The 23788-nt window shown below is 39.4% G+C and overlaps 2 protein-coding genes across 10 annotated transcripts in view; one reads left to right on the top strand and one right to left on the bottom strand.

Moving 5' to 3' along the window:
* DLG2 (discs large MAGUK scaffold protein 2) overlaps nt 1–22334 on the bottom strand; it is a 2103224-nt gene extending 2080890 nt beyond the window's left edge. For 2 of the 6 annotated variants that reach the window (XM_074400268.1, XM_074400258.1), the window contains exon 1: nt 483–2234. In XM_074400268.1, the coding sequence (XP_074256369.1) occupies nt 483–501 (19 nt within the window). In that variant the 5' untranslated portion in view covers nt 502–2234. Of the gene's footprint in view, nt 1–482; nt 2235–22250 lie in introns of those variants that run through there. The other 4 variants (XM_074400256.1, XM_074400257.1, XM_074400260.1 and 1 more) reach the window with 4 other exon arrangements.
* TMEM126B (transmembrane protein 126B) lies at nt 2447–9261 on the top strand. 4 transcript variants are annotated; one of them, XM_039462179.2, is made up of 6 exons: nt 2447–2561; nt 2799–2957; nt 5304–5425; nt 6991–7184; nt 8537–8648; nt 8907–9261. In XM_039462179.2, the coding sequence occupies exons 1-6, from the start codon at nt 2484–2486 to the stop codon at nt 9088–9090; spliced, it is 849 nt and encodes a 282-aa protein (XP_039318113.1). In that variant the 5' UTR covers nt 2447–2483; the 3' UTR covers nt 9091–9261. The 4 variants fall into 4 exon arrangements, with proteins under 4 accessions (XP_039318113.1, XP_003935109.1, XP_074256371.1 ...); XM_074400270.1 differs by lacking the exon at nt 2799–2957 and adding an exon at nt 4748–4961 and having other exon boundaries at nt 2478–2561; XM_003935060.4 differs by lacking the exon at nt 2799–2957 and having other exon boundaries at nt 2448–2561.
* Nucleotides 22335–23788: the final 1454 nt, after the last annotated feature.

Genomic DNA, 23788 nt, shown 5'->3' with positions numbered 1-23788 from the left:
ACAAGAAATCTATTTTTTAACCAAAACATAAACGATAAAGCTATAATTTTGTTCAGTGCAAACTAAGTTACTTTGCTATCTTTCACAACTCTGTAATTAGCTTGATAAACCTTAAACCCATAAAGAAGAGCTCCACTGTACAAGTTTCTTTTTTAAAGACTGCTTAAAAGCAACCTTTAACAAGCTAAGAAAACAAGCTAAAGAAGATTCCAAATCTGCGGTAATAAATATATTCTTATTACAAATGGTGATATAAACAACCTGATTTATGAAATTGCAAATGTCTGTCAATAAATACCATACTCCTACTTCCTTTTACTTTGGCAAAATAATATTACTGAATGATATACCAATGAAACCGTATTACAATAAACATTCCCCCTAACTGAAGCAAAACTTTACTCTCAAATGGAATATAATTTAAATTACAAGTACCAGAACCAAGAAAAGGGAGAATATTATACAGGAACCTCATAGCCCACCTTTCTTCTTGACTGGCATTCTTGGGTCTTTTCACTGCCACAGGATTCAAGATCTCTTTTCAAGTCTCAGTTTGATCCAACTGGATTGAGGCCAAGAGCCAGGTAACTGTTGCAAACCACTTCACTGTTCAGTTTTGAAATCCAGGCTGAGTCTTCTATGTCAGACAAAGAAAATAATGATGTATTTTTCCCACAACTAAACTTCATACACTGCCCAGAGTTTACAGAAAAGTAATTTTTGAGTTTTTCAAGTTTTTCGATTTTTAGACTGTTTTTAAAAACTGGGGAAATTATTGTAAACATAAAAAACATTACTGAAATTCCTCTTCACTCAGCAGCATTTTTGGAAGTTCAATAACTAACTCAATTAAGGCACAAACCAAATTTAGACAGCTGTCTCACTACTTTATACATGGTCGAATTCAAAGACGATGATAAAGATCCTTAAATCTATAGAGAAAAATTTAACCCCCACCTCCCAAAAAAATCTTTTAAAACCCTCTTTGACTCCATTCTCTAAAACGGTGGGTGAGTTTGAACAGTTTTCTGGGGCAGAACATACACTGAAAGGCCCCCTTCTATTTACTGATCAGAAGTTCCAGATCTCACCCTCTCAGTAACTCAGGATCCAGCCTGCTGTCACTTCCATTTTTTTCTTCTGTGCTCTCCAAGCCCCCAGGCTTGATCCTTAATGCCCCTCTGATTCTGATCCTCCCATGTATTAACCGAGAGGATTGAAAAAAAGGAAAGCAATCCCTTGGCATGGAGACATTAAAGTGACAGTGCTACTCAATGGGCACTTGATGCAGGATGAGTTGGTGAAGGAGATTTCTTCACACTGGAGTCATTCACATTATGCCATCTCTTCGCATGCAAGCAGCTCCCTATCCGGCAAGGAAAAACACTGAAACTTCAAGAGAAGCCAAACCTTCTCCCAGAGGTGTTTTCAGAGACGCCGTGGTAGTATTAGACATGTAAGCATAAGCTATGCAAACGGTCCGCGATTTCCTAAACGAGAAAGTGCAGCTGCTTGGCTTTCACATCCACCTTTTCTCTCAATCTCTCTTCAAACTACCCACCTTCCTTTTGCAGAAAAGACAGGACATTTCTCTGCCACCGCTGGCCACCCCTGCCCAAGCCCCGTTCTTTTAGGGAAGAGCACTGAAATGTCCTGCACCCTTCACGCGATGAAGTGTTTCCTCTGGCAGGAGCAACAGCAGCACTAGAAATTATATAACTCTCGAATTTTGGCTTTTCTAAGACATGGAGACTGGAGGGTCGGGGGTTGCCGGTCTGGGAGATACTGCTGGGCATTTAACGCGCACAAAATAGCGTCAGGCCTTGCAGTGCCCCCCACCCCGAGACACGGCTGACAAACGGGTCTTCTCCGGGGGTAGTGGGCAAATTTCTCTCCGGTCTCTTTCCAAGCGGGGCTTAAGGATGGAAATGAGAGGACTACAGACTGGGGAGAGGAGTCAGACGGCTGAGAGGGGAGGAGGCTAGTCGGGGCTGCTCTGACGGCGCCCGGCGGCTGCTTGGAGGTTTTGAGGAGGAGGTACCCGAGAAGCAGAGCTTTAACAGAGAGGCCAGGTCAAAGGGCCGGCTTCCCTCAAGGACTGAAAGGGGCAGGCAGCTAGTTCCCAGCCAACAGAGCTGCCCTGAGGAGAGGCAGGAGCGCAGCAACATTCCAAAATTCGGACCGCCCCATCTTACCCGCAGGATGCGGGGAGAAGCGGTAGCTAGACTGACAAATAGGAAGAGGAGGAAATACTCGGCGGGCGAGGGGGGCGGGCCCGTAAGCATCTGGACCTCTTCGGAGCAAATGAGTGGCCGTAATTTCTAGATTCTGCGCCCAATCACAGTCAGGATGGAGGGCGCGGCTTTTGAGTGAGTGGGGGCCGGCCCGGGCGGCAAGCAAGAGGCGTGGGCCGTAAATCAGCACCACTTCCCGCCCAGGGCGTTCTGGGTCCCCGCCCCCTGCAAGTCACGTGAGCCGCCAAAATGGCGGCGCTCGGGTGTGAGACTGGGGCTAAACTGGATTCAGGTGTGGAGCCGGCGCGAGCTGAGGAAGCGCCCAAGGTAGGCGGAAACCCGAAGTGGTATAGTGGGGGTGATTTCTGCAGCTTCGAAGTGTTGGCAGACTCTTCTAAGATGATACACGTAAAGGAGATTTGAAAAGCTAAAGTACACAGCTCCCAAGTCCATGCAAGGAGCAGTCGATTAAGTCTCCAGTTGCTGTGGAAAAGAGGCGGAGAGAACGTAGAAGACCTAAAATCAAGTCCTCATTATCTCCAGTTTGTTTTCTCTTGTCTCTAGGTCTTTGCAAAGGCCTTTTCTTCAACTTGGAATATTTTCCTGCTTCTATCCATCCCAACTCCTGTGCCAAATCGTTCTCTTTCGGGCATTGGTTTAAATGCCACTTCCTCCGGGAAGCCTTCCCATGTTTCCTCTGGCTGGATCGTTTGCCTTTTCTTGGTTTGTTGAGTTTTTTGTTTATGTCACTCTGTCATTCTGCATTTAAATCGCTCTAAACCCTCACTACGTTGTGGATTCCCAAGGATGGGATTACCGGGATGCCTGGCATATACCAGGTACGCCCTAAATGATGAGCGAACATCGAATGAAATTCTAAAGGTTAGGTGAAATAATACACCTGAAAGCACTACAAAACCGTCAAATGCTTTGCAAACTATAAACCTACATATATGCAGCCTTACTGGTATAAATGTGGTGATTAGTTGAGTGGCCTTAAAAGGGGAGGGGTGTAATGAAAGCAGTTGATTCTTCAACAGTGCCTTGGAAAGCTTAAGCACTCAATAAATATTTCCTGTGTTGTTTTCAGTATTCAGTATTTGCTGTCCTGTAATCATAATCCTGGGTATCTGTTTTCCCTATAGAGAGTTTAGGGTGTAGACTAGGTAGGAGATTAGGAGAGGATGTTGCCTGGAAGTTTGTTTTGTTTTTCGTTTTTGGTGGGAGGTGGGGGACTTCAGTAAATTGGATGAGAGCAGAACAAAAATTTATCTAAGGTTTATGGTTACTCATGTTATTGGCATCTGCCCTTTTAGTACAATAGATGGGTTAGGTATAAAATCTCCCTTAGATGTTACTGTCTCTTATACTTTACATTTGGGTGTCAGGGAGGGGCAAAAGATTAAGTCTAGTCCCTGAACATTTGTAATTTGTAAAATCTTTTACCTTTTTTCCCCCTGCCCTCTCCAGAAATGTTACAGAAAAATATCGAGTACAGTTGTGCAATGATGCAGAGAAAGAAACTGGTCCATTACTCACTGTGTAACACCATGAGAAGGTTCAAAGGAGCCCATACCTTCTGTATGTTGATGCCAGGAGCAGGAACTGTGGATAATTAGTTGGCCCTTCTACTGTTAGGACTGGTACATACTGCTTATTGAGCAAATAAGTATTACAGTGATATTCAATGTATGTCCATTGACTACAGCATCAGAAACCTTCAGTGCTATTAAAATGGAGAGTCTAGGCCTCATCCTACTCTTACTGAATCCAGTTATCTCAGGAGGGAGTTCATGAGACTGCATTTCAAATAAATACCCCACGTGATTCTTGTGCATACTGAAGGTTGAGAACCACTGATTTATCTTCTGTGTTCATTATGCTTCATCCACTCTAATTCTCTTGCCTTAATTTGAGATTTAGTATTTTCCTTTAATATAAACATTAAAATTGGGATTAGTGTAAATTTGTGAAGAGGCTGTTTGGCTAATGCAGAGGAAAAAGAGCACTGAACTTACCATCAGTAGACCTTCCACTTGCTGCTGTTAATAGGTAAATATTTGCAACCACATGTTTGGATTTAACAAATGTTATTAAGACAGAGACCCTAGAGTCTTGCCTAGAGCAAAACTTCAGAAAGGATCCTGTCTGAGAGTGCAGGGTTCGCTTTTTTGTTGTTGTTTTGTTTTGTAACCTCTCTAGTTTCTGTTAAGATGCTACTGGCCAAATCTTCATGGTCCTTTGACATTGGCAGCTATTTATCACACTTAGGACACAAGAACATTACAACTGAGGAGCCCAGTGCCATGGGCCTCTGCCCTGCCACATACCCGTTTCTCACAAAGGCTCTGCTTCCACCACAGGTGCTAATAGGGAACGGTATATATAATTTATGTACTCCAAAGTAGTAGCCACCATCCACTGCCTGTTCCTTTTCTGGAGCAGTGTCCCTCTTTCTGATTTTCTCGTTCACTGTTCTTCAAGGCAATCCCTGCTCTCTCCTACCTCTCCAGGAAATACAACACTATTTCCAAAATAAGTTCAGTCTTTCATGAGAAACTGGGGATAGAGATGTCAATAAGCAGCCACTGTTACCACTTCCCCACCTGAAGAACTAGGAGGACAACTACAAAGGGCCTGACTACCTTCTTGGAATCAGGAGAGGGGAAAACTGTAAGGAAAACAGAAACAGTATCAGTATGTCATCCTTCTACACTAAATCTTAAGGCAAGCAAACCTTTCAGAACCTCAGTTTTCTCATCTGTATAGATACTCATCATACCACCAATTTCTTAGGTTAGTGTGTGAATGAGAAAGCCAGTATCTGTGCATTGTAGGATGTTTAGCAAGAAAAAAATATATATAACAAAAAGCCACTGCCTAACAGATAATAAGAGCTCAGTAAATATTGATTGAATTATTAACATAAAGTATGTGAAAGCAGATGACGTAGTACCTGGCACACTACTAAACTGTAAATGTTTTTAAATCTGAATCTGTAGAATTCTATAAGGTATTATATAATATTAATATCATTAGCTATTATGGCTCTGGAATTTTCTTTTCCAGGATGTCAAGATGACAGCATATATGCATGGTCAGCCCAGTCGCTTTCTAGAAGACGCAAAACTCAGAAGACAAATGATCATAGAAATCATAGGAAAAAAATTTGAATGTCTTAAAAAAGAAATGTAAGAGAAGTACCCAGGCTGAAAGTCAGTCATTTTATTTGCAAGTTTTTTGTATTGCCGTTGTTTCTGAGATCCAATTCTTTGTTATTTATTCTGTTATCTAAGATCCTATTCTTTGCGTTGGTTATGAAGAACACATCTTTTAAAAAAAAGAATGGGGAAAACAAGAAGAGATGAAAATAGTGGTTTGTTGGAATATTTGGGACTGTGGATAATTTCTTATGTTCCTTAAAAGTAACCAAAAGTATTGCTAAAATATTTGTGCACTAAATATATTTTAATTAAAAGTAATTAGGAGAAAACCCTTTGTGGGGGGACTTATATTTAATTGGTGAATAATTATAATCTGTTTAGGATTATCTCAGTCACAGTACTTAGTACAGCAAAGGGGAATATAGATTCAGTGGTATAAATACAGTCTCACATTACCATTTTGACTTTTTTTTGAAATGGAGTCTCATTCTGTCATCCAGGCTGGAGTACAGTGGTGCGATCTAGGCTCACCACAATCTCCATCTCCTGGGTTCAGGTGATTTTCTTGCTTCAGCCTCCCAAGTAGCTGGGATTACAGGCATGTACTACTACTACCACACAGCTAACTTTTGTATTTTTAGTAGAGATGGTTTCACCATGTTGGCCAGACTGGCCATTTTGACTTTTAAATGAACAGAGTTCATTAATAAAATCAAAGGACAATTGAGCTTAGTTTCAGGATTTAGGTATGGATTTTGTTTTTTTTCTTTTTGAGATGGAGTCTTGCTCTGTCACCCAGGCTGGAGTACACCGCAATCTCAGCTCACTGCAGCCTCTGCCTCCTGGGTTCAAGCGATTCTCCTGCCTCAGCCTTCTGAGTAGCTGGGACTACAGGTGCGTGCCACCACGCCCGACTAAGTTTTTGTGTTTTTAGTAGAGATGGGATTTCATGGTGTTAGCCAAGTTGGTCTCGATCTCCTGACCTCATGATCCACCCTCCTCTGCCTCCCAAACTGCTAGGATTACAGGCGTGAACCACCATGCTTGGCCCTAGCTATGGGTCTTAATAAGAAAACTAGATCAAATTTTTTTAGATGAAGTTTTGTAAGTCTTGGACAAATTATTTTAAATGTATCTGGACTAATGAAGAAATGGAAGGCCTAACCGAATGTAAACAGCTTTTTTTTTTTAGATGAACTTAAGCAAAGTAAATCTTTTTAGTCACAGAAAATGTATTCTTGGATTTGGGTAGCTCATAAAATTTGGCCACATTGGAACATATTTATATTTATTTGTGGCCAAATTTATTTAAAAGAGCTCTATTTTAGAACTACTGTAAATATTCTCAGAAAGAGAATCATGTCCTTTTATTAGAATATAAGTTCTCTGAGAGGTGGGGATTTTCTTTCATTTTCTTTTTTTCTTTTGCTTTGTTTACTCTCCTGTCTTAAGCACTTGGAAATACTTTTCACATAGTGAGTGCTCAAGATATATTTGATACTGAGTAAATATGCAATAACAACTTTTCAGGAAAGGCTATATCCATTAAGTTCAATGTTACAGTGAACTGAATTTTTCTTTTTTTCTATTAGGATACCAAATATGTATCATATAACATTGACTGCAACAACAGCTGGTTGCACTGGAATATTCACAAACTTCACGTTCAGAAACAACTTCAAGGTCAAACATGATGCTTTGAAGACATATGCATCATTGGCTACAGTTCCATTTTTGTCTACTATGGTTGCTCACAAGCTTCTTGTAATTGATGCTTTGTATTCAGGTGAATTTAAATTCACTATTGTATTTTGTAGTTATGTCTAAGTAAAGTTACTGATTAACATTGTACTGTTGCTACTTCTGATAATAATTCTTTACATTTGTGTATTGCTAACAGTTTACAAAGTACTTAATCGTATTTAATCCCTTCAACAATCCTCCTAATCAAATAAATAGTATTCTTTCCTTTTTATAGACAAGCAAAAAACCCAAACTGAGGCATGTTCAAGTAGACTAATAAGCAACATCCTGGGAAAAGAATTGGCTGTGGCTTACAACACATCATTTCAGTATCCTACCTCTTGCCACTTAGGTTTTGTGACATTCAGCAAGTCATTTCATCTCTGAGCCTCCTTTGTCTTATCTGTGAATTCAGACTAATAGTACTCAACCCACAGGATTGTTGTGAGAATTAAAAGATAACAGTATGTTAAATGCCTACCACAATATCTGTCATATTACCGGCTTTCCTGCTCATAATAGTTATTTCCTGCCCCTCACCTGACCTTGAGTTACACAACTAGTAAGTAATAGAGCCTTTATCCCTCGTTCATTCTTCAGGTCCCTGCTTAAATATCTTTTCCCCAGGGAGACCTCTGATTCACTCATTGCACATTAGGTGTCTGGATATCTTCTCTATACAGCTTATCTTCAAAGAATTGTCTATACTTATAATTATGTAAATATTTGTCTAATGTATTTCTTCCCTATAAACTGGCCAGAAGGTGAGAGATCAGGTCTCTTTTATGTACCTAGCACATTCCTGATACATTGTAAATAATAAAAATGTATTATCCTAGAATCCAGGTCTAGTCTGCTAGTCATTATAAAATTGCTTCTGGCCAGGTGCGTTGGGTTCATGCCTGTAATCCCAACATTTTGGGAGGCCAAGGCGGGCAGGTCAGTTTAGGCCAGGAGTTCAAGAACAGCCTGGCCAACACAGTCTCTACTGAAAATAGAAAAACAGCTGGGCGTGGTGGTGCTTGCCTATAATCCCAGCTACTTGGGAGGCTGAAGCATGAGAATTGCCTGGAGGCAGAGGTTGCAATGAGCCGAGATCACACCACTGCACTCTAGCCTGGGCAACAGAGTGAGACCCTGTCTCCAAAAAATAAAATAAAACTGCTTCTACAACAATCACATATATTAGAGGTATATGATAAAGTATATAATAAAAAGTGTTTTTAAAATGTGCTGCATTTAGTCTATTAAATGCCATAGAGTTTGAATTTCTGATATTCTTTCTGTGGTTTACTTGTGGTTGAGGACAATGCAGATAACTAGTGTGTGAGGTACAAGACTATCTTAATAGCTCTTGAGTTTTAAAGGGAAACCAAATTTACTTTTGTTTTCCAGATAATATAAGCAAGGAAAACTGTGTTTTTAGAAGTTCACTGATTGGCATAGTATGTGGTGTTTTGCAAACCAATTCTTTGGCTTTTCTTAAAAATGGACGTCTGGCAACCAAGTAAGTTGCTCCTTTTCCTTCTTTTTTTTTTTTAAGGTTAATAAACTCTGTTTATTCTTTAGCTGTCTATGATATATTTGAATCAAAATATGGTAGTTTGTTATTTCAAATAGCTAACTTTTAACTTTTTGCTCTCTACATTACAGACCTAGAAAAGCAATGATCAGTTTTGGAGAAGTCAACAAACTATTAGTAGCATTCATATCCAGGAGAAGTAATTAACTCTTTTTTTTTTTTTTTTTTTTTTTTTTTTTTTAGGTATCACACCATTCCACTGCCACCAAAAGGAAGGGTTTTACTCCACTGGATGCTACTTTGTCAGACACAAGTTAAATTAATGGTAATTCCCCTAGTCTTTCATATTGCGATGGGAGTAATTAGTGGTCTACACTATTACACAGTATTTGAAAGCACACTGGAAAAAACTGTACCTGAAGAGTAACCAAAAAAATGAATGGTTGCTAACTTAGCAGAATGAAGTTTTTGTAAAGTGGACTTGGGTATTGCTGAAATTGTTAAAAGTAACTGAACAATTTGTTTCTGTGCCTTTTGCCTGGCATATAACAAGTAATACATATTCAATATGCAATCAATAAATAAAAGTTTCAACTTACATGTAAGATTTAAGTTTTCTCTCTCCTCATGGTATGTCCATTTTGCCTGGTATATAACAGATAATAAATATTAAGTATTTCAATAAATGTAAACAATAAAAGTTTCATCTTTCCTCTGTGGAAATGGGTTTGGGTTTCAAGGTCTAATCCAGGCATCCCCAAACTTTTTACACAGTGGGCCAGTTCACTGTCCCTCAGACCATTGGAGGGCTGCCACATACTGTGCTCTTCTCACTGACCATCAATGAAATAGGTGCCCCTTCCTGAAGTGCGGCGGGGGGCCGGATAAATGGCCTCAGGGGGCCGCAGTTTGGGGACGCCTGGTCTAATCTGTGTAGTTATATATTTAGTCATTGATCAAACATTTATTGAGCTATTTCTCAGGCACTATGTTAAGTATAATAAACATTCCAGCCGGGCACGGTGGCTCACATCTGTAATTTGGGAGACCACGGCGGGCAGATCACCTGAGGTCAGGAGTTTGAGACCAGTCTGGCCAATATGGTTAAACCTCATCTCTACTAAAAGTACAAAAAAAAAAAAAAAAGCTAGACATAGTGGTGTGTGCCTATAATCCCATCTACTTGGGGGGCTGAGGCAGGAGAATTGCTTGAACACAGGAGACAGAAGTTGCAGTGATCCAAGATCGTACGATTACACTCCAGCCTGGGTGACAGAACAGAAACTAAATCCCAAAAGAAATAAGTTTTTTCCCTAGAAAGAACTCAATTGAAGAGGAATAAGAAGTGTGAGCACATACTATGATAGGATTTGAGAGATATACACATAATTCTGTAAGGGCACTGAGGGTGTGCATGTTAACTAGGCAGAAGGGAAAGCTGTGGTGGAAAAAAGTAACAATTGAGCTAAATTTTGAAGGAGAAGTTGGAAGTTCTTAAGAAAGGAAGGTCTGGGAATAACAGCCCATTTCTCCACATTGACACTACCTTCTCACTTGCAAATTGTCTTCAGTATGTAGTTTAAAGAACTTGTTTTTAACCTTCAATTCTAGTTTTCGAGAAAGAATATTTATTGAGTTCCTATATGTCATGCATTGAGATAGGCACCAAGGGTACAAAGATTCAGTGCTTGCCGCTAAAGAAGCTTAAAGTTTACAGTATGTTTTTTTGGTTTTTGGTGTTTGTTTTAGATGGAGTCTCACTCTGTAGCCCAGGCTGGAGTGCACTGGCACAATCTTTGCTCACTGCAACCTCTGCCTCCCGGGTCCCGGTTCAAGTGATTCTCCTGTCTCAGCCTCCCAAGTAGCTGGGATTACAGGCACACGCCACCCTGCCAAGCTAATTTTTGAAATTTTAGTAGAGAAAGCCTGCTTTCTGGTTCATAGATAATGCCTTTTGGCCAGGCTGGTCTTGACCTCCTGACCTTGTGATCCGCTCACCACGGCCTCCAAAAGTGCTGGATTACGGGCGTGAGCCACCATGCCCGGCAATATGTTTGTTTAGAGTCTCCTAAGGCATCCCTGAGCTACACATTTATCTTAGTTCAGAAAATGAACACAGACAAGAAGAATTACAGAATGGAACCGTACATCTCGTTCTCCATATCCTAACCATACTCATTTTGAGATTAAAAACATGGTAATCTTGGAAATGCAGCAAGGTTGACTTAAATTCACCTCTCCTACCACCAGAAAGCGGAATAAATTTGTATCTTAGATGACTTCAGATTGTTCTGTAACCAAAAAAAAGCTGGCAAATTCCTTTAGCTTTGAAATGCACTAATTGCCACAGTGACTACAAGAGGCATGAAAGGAGAAATTAGGGAAACCTTGGCCTTCTGGACCTGAGCCCAAAGGTGAAGCCAGGTAAAACTGAAAAAAAGCAACAAGTGCAGAGGTGTGAAGGTCAGCTTGCAGATCTAGTCAAGATTCAAATCCTGGCCTCATTACTTACTAACAGGATAATCTTGAATAAGCTGTTTAACTTCTCTGCATTTAAGTCTCCTTATCTATCAAACGAATAAAAACTGTACTCAGTCTCAAAGTGTTATATTAAATGAGTTAATATATGTAAATCAAAACAGGACCCAACTCATACAAAGTCTAAATGTATTAGCTGCTATCTTAGTCCACTTGGGCTACTGTAACAAAATAGCATGGACTGGTGACTTACGAACAGCAGAAATTTATTTCTCATAGTTGTGGAAGCTAGGATTTGCTGTCTGAGAGCCTGCTTTCTGGTTCATAGATAATGCCTTCTTGTGTCCTCACATGATGGAAGGGGCGAAAGAGCTCTCCGGAGCCTCTTTAATAAGTGTAAAAACCTCATTCATGGGGGATCTGCCCTCATCACCTAATCATTTCCCAGAGGCCTCACCACATAATACCATCACCTTGGGGTTAGTATTTCAATATATAAATTCAGGAGACACAAACATTTAGACCATAGCAGCTGTCATTATTGTTACTATTGCTGCATATCAAGTATCACGGTCCTTTTCCTAGTCTGTAGTTATCAGTCTGGTCTAGCACTTTGGTAGAAAAATTAGAAATGTCCACCAAAGAGAAGCCACAAGATGTCTTTCATTTGAATAAATATATATTCACTTATTCAGCTAATGTTGATTAAACACTTATTGTATGAAAGATACTCAATACTACATGTTGAGCAAGTTATGTAAACTTTCTGTTTTCGCTTAAAACATATTAATAACTGCTTTACAGTGTGGTTATAAAGAGTAAAGTACATAGAACCATACCATACCACACCTGGCATGTAGAAGTTGCTCAGTAAATGTGTTTACATCATCTGTTTTCCCTGATAGGTGTATAATAAGAAGTAAGATATGGTCCCTCTTATAAGAACTTACCTTCACTCTGACCTCTTCATTTCTCCTGACTCCCTTCACCATGTGATTTCCCCGTGCTTTTGTTTTGTTATTACATTGCACTGCATTGCTTGGGTTGTACTGTACTGATTTTCTCTCTGCTTTTGTACAATTGTCTTATCTTGCATTAACTACTCAGTTTTTGAATTTTCAAGTTTAAGCAGTAATCTAATAATGAAAAAATAGTATTTTACACACATGGTTGAATTTCATAGAATTTGTTCAGCCACCTTCCTCAGCTTCATTAAAAAAAAAAAAAAAAAAAAAAAAAAAAAAAAAAAAAAAAGATTCTTCCAAAGATGTATAACTCATACTCCCCTAGCTTCATCATTCTAAAAGACAGGCAAACTAACGTTAATAAACATGAATAATTAAATCTTGGTAGCCCTTAACTCCACCAGCTCCACTATAGGAACAAAGAAATCCACCCGAAGTCTCCCCAAGATTACACATTGCAGAAGAAAAGATCAGTGAACCTAAAGACAAAGCAAACTACAAAACTACTACAAGAAAGCTTAGGGGAAATTCTTCAGGGCATTGGATTTGGCAATGATTTTTTGGATATGACATCAAAAGCACATGTAGCAAAATCAAAAACAAGCAAATTGGGACTACATCACACTGAAAAACTTGTGTGTCTCAAAATAAACAACAGCATAAAAAGGCAACCCAAAGAATGGAAGAAAATAATTGCAAATCATACATCTGAAAAGTGGTTACTATTCAGAATATTATAAGGAACTTCTACAACTCAACAACAACAAAAACCAAACGACTCTAAAAATGAGCACAAGACGCCAGGCGCGGTGGCTCACGCCTGTAATCCCAGCACTTTGGGAGGCCGAGGCGGGTGGATCACGAGGTCAAGAGATCGAGACCATTCTGGTCAACATGGTGAAACCCCGTCTCTACTAAAAATACAAAAAATTAGCTGGGCATGGTGGTGCGTGCCTGTCATCCCAGCTACTCGGGAGGCTGAGGCAAGAGAATTGCCTGAACCCAGGAGGCGGAGGTTGCGGTGAGCCGAGATCACGCCATTGCACTCCAGCCTGGGTAAAAAGAGTGAAACTCTGTCTCAAAAAAAATAAATAAATAAAATTTAAAAAAAAAAAATGAGCACAAGACTTCAATAAACATTTATCAATAAAAAGGTATATAAATGGCCACTAAGCATATAAAAAGAAACCAACATCACTAACCATTAGGGAAATGCAAATCAAAACCACAGTGAGATATCACCTCACTCTCATCAGGATGACCACTATCCAAAATTTTTATGCCCTGTGTTGTGAATGTTGCCATTATGGAAAAAGTATGGTGGTTCCTCAAAAAAAATTTTTTTTAAATACCATGTGGTAGAGCATGCTCACTTTTGGGTATATATTCAGAAGAATTCCCAGCAAGATCTTAAAGAGATCTTTGCACATTATTCACAATAGCCAACAGGTGGAAGCAACTCAAATGTCTGTCAATAGATTAACAGATAAAGAAAATGTGGTATAATACAATGAAATATGCAGCATTAGGAAGGAAATCTTTCCACATGCTACAACGTAGATGAACCCTGAGGACATTACACAAAGTGAAATAAGCAAAATAAGCAGTCACAGAAGGACAAATACTGTGTCATGCTACTCATATGAGGTATCTAAAGCAGTCAAAGTTATAGAAACAAAGTAGAAAGAACGTTACCAAGGGCTGGGGGAATTAGTATTTAGTGGGCATAGAATTTCAGTGTTGTAAGATGAAAAAGTTCTAGAGATCTGTTGCATAACAATGTAAATATAATTAACACTACCGAACTACATACTTAAAAATGTTTACAATGGTAAATACAATGTTATATGCTTTTACTACAACAACAACAGCAACAACAAAATCCTACAACCAAGTACTGTTTTAGACTTACACAATGTGAAATAATTAATCACCAGAAGGCCTGCATTCTAAAAAATCTTAAAGGAAGAAGTACTTCAAATAGAATGAAAATGGTATCAGATGGAAATCTAGAAAAATGAAAAACACTAGAAATGGCAAATATGTAGGTAAATATAAATTTCCTTATTTTAAAAAATTCTTTCAAAGACAAATGACTACATATTATGTGGTTTATAACATGTAGAAGTAAATGTATGACAACAATAACTCCAAGACTAGGAGGGAAGACATGAAGATAAAAAATTCTAATACTATACGTAAAGTGACATATTACTTGAAAGTAGATCATGACAAAGATACTGCTGTGGGTTGAATTATGCCCCCTCAAAACATATGTGTAAGTCCTAAACTTGGTACCTGTGAATATGTCCTTATTTGGAAATAGGGTGTTTGCAAATGTAATCAAGTTAAGGTGTAGTATATTGGATGAGGATGAACTTTATCCAGTAACTGATGTCTTTAAAATACCAGGTAAATTTGAGCACACAAACACAACACAGAAGGAAAATGGCCACATAAAGCCACAAAGACATAAGGGGAAACACCATGTGAACACTGAAGCAAAGACTGGAATGACACATCTATAAGCCAAGAGACACCAGGGATTGCAGGCAACCACCAGATGCTAGGAGAGAAGGCTCAAATAGATTCTCCTTTGGGGCCTCCAACAGAAACCAACCTTGCCAATACATTAATTACAGATTTATAGCCTCCGGAACAGTGAGAGAATAAATTTGTTGTTTGAAGCCACCCAGTTTGTGGTACTTTCTAAAGATAGCCTTAGGAAACTACATGTGTGCTGTATGTGCTAAAGCAATCATTACAGTTTTTTAAAAGAATTATAACTAGTAGGAAGCCAAAGGAGATGAAATGGAAAAAAATTCAATTAGTCCAAGAAAAGGCAGAATAAAATGTAGAACAGATAGGACAAACAGAAAGCTAATAGATTTAAACTCTAGAATATAAAAATCATATTAAACACAAATGGTCTAAACGCCCCCCCAACCATGAAAAGTCAGAAATTGCCTATTTAGACAAAAAACAAAATCCAGCTATATACTGCCTAAAAGAAACCTGCATTGAATCTAAAGACTCAAATAGGTTAAAAGGATACGGAAAGCTGTGGTGTGTTAACACTAATAAAAAGAAAGTTATTGGAGTGGCTACAGTGATATCAAACAGGCCAGGCACAGTGGCTCATGCCTGTAATCCCAGAACTTTAGGAGGCCAAGGCAGGAGGATTACTTGATCCCAGGAGTTCAAGACTAACCTAGGCAACATAGTGATATCCCGTTTCTACACACACACACACACAAAGTTACCTGGGCATAGTGGCCTGTAGTCCCAGCTACTCAGGAGGCTAAGGCAGGAGGATCACTTGCCAGAAGGTCAAGGCTGCAGTGAGCCATGACAGTGCCATTGCATACCAGCCTGGGTGACACAGTGAGACTCTGATTCAAAGGAAGGAAGGACGGAAGGGAGGGGGGGAGGATTTCAAAACAAAGAATATTACCAAAGAATAAGGAAGGTATTTCACAATGATACAGGGATCAATTCATCCTAAGTGTTTATTCATATAATAATGGAGCTTGAAAATAACATGAAGCAAGAGCTCACAGAACCGAAAAGAGAAACAGAAAATCCCCATAATGGTTGGAGATTTCAATACCCTTCTCTCAATATCAATAAAACAAGTTGGTGGAAATTCAGAAAGGATAAAGGCAATGAGAAAATTTGTGCTAATTGATGTTTTTAGAATTCTTGGCACAGCAGCAGAGTATATGTTCTTTGCAAGTACACATGGACCACTTACCAAGATGGACCAGAAGCTACTTTATAAACCTCAATAAACTTAAAAGGATTCAAATTATACAAAGTATATTTTCTGACCAGAATGGAACTGAATTGGAAACCAAGAGCAAAACGGTATCTGGAAAATTGGAACTATTTGAAACTAACACACTTCTAAATCATCCACAGGCTAAAGAGGAAAGCAAAGTGAAATTAGGGAGTCTTTTGAACTGAATTAAATAATGCAGAACATTTTTTTTTTTTTTTTTTTTTTTTTTTTTGAGACGGAGTTTCGCTCTTGTTTCCCAGGCTGGAGTGCAATGGCTCGATCTCGGCTCGCCGCAACCTCCGCCTCCCAGGTTCAGGCAATTCTCCTGCCTCAGCCTCCTGAGTAGCTGGGATTACAGGCATGCGCCACCACGCCCAGCTAATTTTTTGTGTTTTTAGTAGAGACGGGGTTTCACCTTGATGACCAGGATGGTCTCGATCTCTTGACCTCATGATCCACCCGCCTCGGCCTCCCAAAGTGCTGGGATTACAGGCTTCAGCCACCACGTCTGGACAAATAATGCAGAACATTTAAAAATCTATGGGATACAGTTAAAGCATTACTTGGAAATTTGTAGTACTAAACACGTGTTAGAGGGAAAAAAGATTTCAAATCAATTACCTCACCTGTGTTCTTAAGAAATGAGAAAAAGAGGAGCAACTCAAATCCTAGATTAGAATAAGAAAAGAAATAATATAGAACAGGGGGGAAAAATCACACAGAAAACAGAAACCAAACGGTGGTTATTTGAGATTTTCAAAAAGGCTTGGCGCATTGGCTTACACCTCTAATTCCAGCACTTTGGGAGGCTGAGGCAGGTGGATCATGAGGTCAGGAGTGCAAGACCAGCCTGGCCAACATGGTGACACCCCGTCTCTACTAAAACTACAAAAATTAGCCATGTGTGGTGGTGGGCGCCTGTAATCCTAGCTACTCCAGAGGCTGAGGCAGGAGAACTGCTTGACCCCAGGAGGTGGAGGTTGCATTGAGCTGAGATCGTGCCACTGTACTACCATCTGGGCAACAGAGCAAGAGAGTCTCGGAAAATAATAATAATAAACAATTATCAGATAGATCAGTCATAAAAAAGGGAAGACATAAATGACCAATATCAAGAGAGATGTGTTTCACCAGATTCTACAGATGTTAAAGTAATAATATTTTTGAACAATTTAAGCCAATAAACTTGAGAACTTAGGTGAAATGAATAAATGAATATTTGATTTTGTTTTGTGAAGATTTGTGAAGTTCACTCAAAAAGAAATAGATAATCAGGGTAGCCATATATCTATTATGAGTACTGAATTTGTAGTTATATCCTCCCTACAAGGAAAACTCAGATTCAGAAGTTTTCACTTGTAAATTGTACCAAACATGTAAGGAAGAAATAATACCAATATGAATAAAACTCTCCAAAAAAATTGAATAAGAGGGAACACTTGCCAAGTCATTCAATAAACCCAAAAATATCCTGATCTCAAAGCCAGATAAAAACATTTTGAGGAAAGAAACTACAGCCTAATACTCCTCATGAACATCCATACAAAAACTTTTGACAAACTTTTAGCAAACCAAGTACAAAAATATATATAAAGAATAGTACCTCATGTCTAAGTGGGGCTTATTCCAGGATGGCAAAATTGATTTAACATTTAAAAAAATCAATCAATATTTTTTGTTCTGCCAAACCCACAGCAGGAATAACCCCAAAAGTGACAGCAGGGTAATTTCCACAAGGGAGTGTTCCGAGTCATCCTGAGACTGGGCTGGTTGGGATTCAAGGAAAGAAGTACTAAACACCAATCAGTCCAAAGCATTTATTAGGGGGATTTTTATATGCATGAACTGTAGCAATCCTCACCACAAACAGCAAGAGAAAAGGCTAGAAGTTACAAGGGGATTAGGATATGGAGTTTATATAGGGCTTAAAGAATTTGGCTCAGGGTCACGGCCAGTTTATTTTAGCGTTTTGGACAACAAACTAGATAACTTTATCAGTGCCTGGAAATGTTTAAGGTCCGTTTGGATTCAAGCCTGCTGGCAAAAATCCACAGCTGGCCAGGTCACAGAGCAGTCAAGGTGCTCTGTGATTTTCGGTCAGGACACGGAAAAAAGGCTGGGGAACTTGGAGGCCCTACACAATGTATTTCACCATATTAACAGACTACACAAGGAAAAAAACATGATCATCTAAATAGAAACGGAAAAAAGCATTTGACAAAATCCAACATCTGTTCCTGATAAAAACTCCCAGCATAAGAAGGAAAAGAACGGAACATCCTTAAGATTTTGAAGAGCATTTACAAAAAAACCTATAACTAATAGGATAATGGTGGGAAACTGAATGACTTCCCACTAAGATTAGGAAAAGTGCAAGAAAGTCTGTCTTACTGCTTCTAGTCAACACTGTATGGGAGAGTCTAGCCAGATTGGAAAGAAGAAATAAAATTATCTATGTAATTTTTAAAATCTTATTTAATTTAGCAAGGTTGTAGGTTATAAGATAAAAAAGAAAAAATAAATTATAACAGATAAGCAATTAACAATAAGACCAAGCAATTTGTCCATTTTGTCTAAATTGTTCAACACAGTGGGTTAAAGTTGTTTATAATATCCCCTTCTTATCCTGTTAATGTGTGTAGAATCTGTATTAATGTCCCTTCTTTCATTCCGAAAAGATTTAGTTGGTCTCTTTTTCTTTTGATTAGTCTTATTAGTGCTTATAAATTTTAATATTTTCAAAGAATCACAGTTTGCTTTTTCTCAGTTGTTTTTGTCTTTTCTCTTTATTTCCACTCTTACCTTTATTCCTTCCTCTTTAACTTCCTTTTTGCTTATTATTTTTTTTTTTTTTTAAATATTGATTTGGTTGACTTTGCCCTTGATTCTAGGGCATAGGCCTTAGTCATTGGATGTAGTCATTACTTCTAAGATGTTGCTCGGTGGAATGTCCAAAGTCTTTACCCAATCTCTGTAACTTGGAAATATTTAAATATCAAATATTTTAAATTAAATATTTAAATATCAAATATTTGAATTTAAATATTTAAATATTCAAAAATACACTATCTTCTCAACATCAGACAACTCCTGAAATTTCACTTCAGCTCTTCCAGTCTTTCAGCTGTTGCTGTCCATTGGGTTCTTCAGGTCTTACCACATGTATGTGCTGTTAAATTAACGTCAGCCAAAGATTTGAGGGGATTTTGTTAGATAGATTTTGGAGCTCCCTCCCCTCTCCCTGTGGCTCCCTTTTCAAGGTTCCTGCCCCAATTTCCAGTTGATCTGGCATTTTCAAACTTCAGCTTCTGAGTTTTTTAGAATGGGAAGAATGCTCCTTTATACTGGCACTCTATTTCCCAGGTACTGCCCAGACCAATGCCCTCATGAATAAAAGCTGGATAAATGTGGATTTTACCCAGTATTTTTCCCTTCTTTCAAGAATTGTTAACCCTCCTGCGTTTTCCAGCTATTTTGGTTGCTGCCCAGGGTCTTCTAAAAGAATCTCTTCTTTGTCCAACGTTTATAATTGTTATTTGCAATACGGTCTGTCCAACATAAGCTACTATGCCATTTCCAGAAGCCAGAAGTTCCTCTTTTATTATCGTTGAGAAATATGGAATCTTCCTGGATCAACTATTTTCAGCAGATTCATGCAGCATTTAAGTCAGAACCATATTTCACGAATTTTTTTTGTATGACACAGGGTTTTATAGACAGTCCAGGTAAGAGATAATAGGTAGTAGCAATAAAGGTAGTAACAAGCGGTCAGGTTCCATTTTCTTTTATTTGGATTAACTACTTTATGTGCCAATATTCTGTTGTTACAGAGTTCAGACAAGCTATAAGAAACTAAATTGCCGGGCGCGGTGGCTCAAGCCTGTAATCCCAGCACTTTGGGAGGCTGAGGCGGGTGGATCACGAGGTCGAGAGATCGAGACCATCCTGGTCAACATGGTGAAACCCCGTCTCTACTAAAAAATACAAAAATTAGCTGGGCATGGTGGCACGTGCCTGTAATCCCAGCTACTCAGGAGGCTGAGGCAGGAGAATTGCCTGAACCCGGGAGGCGGAGGTTGCGGTGAGCCGAGATCGCGCCATTGCACTCCAGCCTGGGTAACAAGGGCGAAACTCCATCTCAAAAAAAAAAAAAAAAAAGAAAAAAGAAAGAAAGAAACTAAATTATCTCTTCCCTTTCGGCATTTCTCAAAACTTTTAAAATCAAAAGAATTGCACTTATTTTTAGAAATAGAGAGAAAAATATGCTTTGACAAATTGTTCTTTATTTCCTATTTCCAAAAGGAGCTTATGGTTTTCTGGTGCAAGCATCATAGACATTGAAGATTTCTGGCTACATTTCTGTCCCTTCTCTTCCATACATTGCCTAAGTTTGGGTAAATTGTTTGACATAAATTTTCATAGATGCTATGAAAGAATTGCTGAAAGAAAGATGAGTTGAATCGATGAGAATAAAGAGTCACCTCCAGTGCCCATTTGATAGATGATTCATGTAAAGAATATGTAGGAGGAAAACAAATAGATGTTCATGATTGATTAGCCCGCAGGGAGTAATGTATATGAACTTAAGTTTCTGGCTTGTGCAACAAGATGAATGGTGCTGCCAAGCCCTGAGACAGGAAACAGTAGATGCCTAGATAGGAGAGGGGAAAACAAGTGATTTTTAGCTTTGGAGTATTAAATGTCCTTGAGTTTTTGATTTGGAGTCATCTATTTAATTTTCATCTGCAGTATTGCCTCCACTTTTTTGCTGCACCATATTAATCTTTTCAAAGTGTAATTATGAATTATTTAACTCCCATTTTTAATAACCAACATTTCCAAGAAAATAAAGCAAACAAAAGAGAGCAAATTCTTAGTCTGGCTTTTTTTTTTTTTTTTTTTTAACCTTTTCAACCTTACTGCCTATTCTCTACAAGATCGTGGTTTTATAGTTTCTACATAATTAAGAAACACAGACAGTTATAGAGAAGCCCTAGTGAAATTCCATTCAGGCAAAGGTAGTGAACAGAATATTGTGATTTGTTTGCTCAAAACCTTGAGATGAAAAGTAAAGTGAGTAAAGAAATACTAGATGGCCACGTGCAGTGGCCACACCTGTAATCCCTGCACTTTGGGAGCCGGAGGCGGGTGGATCACTTCAGGTCAGGAGTTCAAGGACAGCCAGGCCAACATGGTGAAACCCCGTGCCTACTAAAAAAATTAGCCAGGCGTGGTGGCACACCCCTGTAATCCCAGCTACTCCAGAAGCTGAGGCAGGAGAATCGCTTCAACCAGGGAGGCAGAAGTTGCAAGGAGCTGAGATGAGGCTATTGTATTCCAGCCTGGGTGAGGAGTGAAACTCTTAAAAAAAAAAAAAAAAAAAAAAAAAAGGCTAGGAATTTTCCTTCTTGTACATTTTCATGAAAATAAGTCTTTCTATTTGTGCAAGTTTAGAAACTGCAATTACAGACTTCTTGGCCCTATGGAGCCTAATGGTCAAGCAACCGTGCAATGGATAGACAGTGTAAAAATTATCTGTACAATGCAACACTGTATCACTTGCTCAGATATTTGAGTGGATGAGAATAACTAAGATTTCTGATATGTGTTATGATCATGTATTTTTTTGCTACAGTTAGCTGTGTACTTTTTGACACAATGTTTACCTGCTAATTTTAATAGACTTAAGATAAAATTCAATCACAGGCATTTTTCCCTTTTATTGGGTTAACTAGTACAAGAGAGCTGAGCAAAGGCTGCAGGAAGCCCCAGCATGGCCGAGAAAGACCTGCTGAGGCATCCACCAGCTGCTGGGAGGAGAGCATTAGATGTACCTCCTTAACAGCACTGTCCAATAGAAACATAATGCAAGCCACGTATATAATTTTAAATTTTCTAGTAGTTATATTTAAAAAGCAAGAAGAAGATGACTTCCACCCAACCCTGCTTTCAAATAAGCAGTACTCTGGAGGACAAGAGGAATCCTCAGAAAAATAACCTCCAGCTCTGAGGTCCTGATTATGGTAGGACAAGCAATACAGATCCAAACACGGCAGAGGGAACTTAAGTTCCGAGGGAGAGAAGAAAATCGATAAAGCCAAGAAATAGCTCCCCTTTGACTTATTTTTAATCTGAGTACTCATCTATGCCAAGGGCTGTGCAGTTTTCACATATCCCATCCCAAGGTCTTAAGTAGGCTCTACTGACCAGGAAGTTAAGAAACGTGCCCGAGGTAGGTTTTCGATGGAAGAGGCAGACTGAGGGTCACCCAACTTATATCTCGAAATTTCACACTTTCTACAAGCTCTGTCCTGGGAGACAAGGGTAGGTGAAATGAGCACCCTCTGCACCAGATAAACAAACCTCAACGTTTAGCCGCCGGACACCTCCTCGGACCGGAAGCCTCTCAGCAGGAAGCCGCTCCAGGCGCAACCTCCGTCCGGCAGTCCAACTAGCAGCCGCGACCAGACGCCCGCCCAGGCTGAGTCACGTGTCCGCCAAAGATGGCTGCGCTCAGGCGGGTACAGCTGTGGTGACCTCCGGCGTGGATGAGAAACACCTGAGGAGGCACCCACAGGCTAGTGGGAGGAGAGCATAAGGTACTGGTATTCCGGGGGAGGGGGTGCAGTAAATGTCCCTGTGTCAAGAGAAGCGCGGTGCGGTGATGCTAGCCACCAGCAGCGCTGCGCATAAATGAGGGCAAGTAGAAGTGGACTTGGCCCAGTGGTGCTGTCTCTTCCTTTCCACTCTAGAAGGAAAGATCTTATATTTAAATTAACCCAATCGAAGGGAAAAACACCTGAGATTGAATTTAATCCCAGGTTTACTGGCAATTCACAGGGTGACCACGGCCAAATTTAATTTTGAGAGGCCCGACTTTACCTCTCTCAGGCCCCACGTTGCCTATATCTCTCAGAGCTCTCCCAAGAATGACATGATAAAGCTAACACAAAAATCTTTCGAAATATTTGTAGTTTTAACAGGCGCCGTTGTCTTTGATAGGTATTTGTTATTAATATCGGAGACAAAATGCCCCACAGGAGCTGCCCAGTCAGGACTTCTACTGAATGAAGGGTGACTCAACGTACACGGTGTAGAAATGGATGTTTCACAGAACTTTAAACCTCACCAACATGCAGAAAAAAGTAGTGATACCATTGAGCAGAATATGTTAGGGAAATCACTTATTTCTGAACATACATTGTACATTTCATTTATGTGTGTATATGCATATATTGCTATCAGTACAATATATTCACACTGAATTTGATTACATATATATTCCACCACCCCATACACAAAATCATTCAGAGCTCCTGTACAGCAGGGATTGTCTATCATTTTAGTGTAGCCAAGGCTCTCAAAAATTTGACTCCCAAAAACCTAGACCTAAATTTCTAATTTACTTATTAGGTTAACTTTAAGTCTAGAGATATGTCAGTGTATTCAGCATTTCCAAATGACTTCTTATCAGTATAAAACAGGTAGCAATAAATATTTAAACGAGTGCCTGTAATGTTGTAGCAGATGAGAAAATCTGGTTTCATAAAACCATGTTTTCCTTTGTTGTTATCCCTGAACTTTGGTTTTTTTTTTCTTTTTTTGAGAGGAGTCTTGCTCTGTCGCTCAGGCTGGAGTACAGAGAAGTGATCTCAGCTCACTGCAACAGCTGCGTTCTAGGTTCAAGCGATTATCCTGCCTCAGCCTCCTGCGTTGCTGGGATTACAGGTGAGCACCACCACACCTGGCTAATTTTTGTATTTTTAGTAGAGATGGGGTTTCACCGTATTGGTCAGGCTGGTCTCGGACTCCTGACCTTGTGATCTGTCTGCCTAGGCCTCTCAAAGTGCTGGGATTACAGGCCAGAGCCACTGTGCCTGGCCTTTGTTTTTCTTAACTGT

This window comes from Saimiri boliviensis, chromosome 6, assembly GCF_048565385.1.
Source record: "Saimiri boliviensis isolate mSaiBol1 chromosome 6, mSaiBol1.pri, whole genome shotgun sequence".
NCBI classification, from domain to species: Eukaryota; Metazoa; Chordata; class Mammalia; order Primates; family Cebidae; genus Saimiri; species Saimiri boliviensis.
This window is presented reverse-complemented; position numbering and strand designations above follow the sequence as displayed.

Excerpts from the sequence above, each read along its gene's own strand:
- TMEM126B (XM_039462179.2), top strand. The coding sequence starts at position 2,484 with ATGGCGGCGCTCGGGTGTGAGACTGGGGCTAAACTGGATTCAGGTGTG. Across the intron at positions 2,562-2,798 it reads GAGCTGAGGAAGCGCCCAAG|GTCTTTGCAAAGGCCTTTTC; the intron begins GTAGGCGGAAAC and ends TCTTGTCTCTAG. Across the intron at positions 7,185-8,536 it reads AATTGATGCTTTGTATTCAG|ATAATATAAGCAAGGAAAAC; the intron begins GTGAATTTAAAT and ends TTTGTTTTCCAG.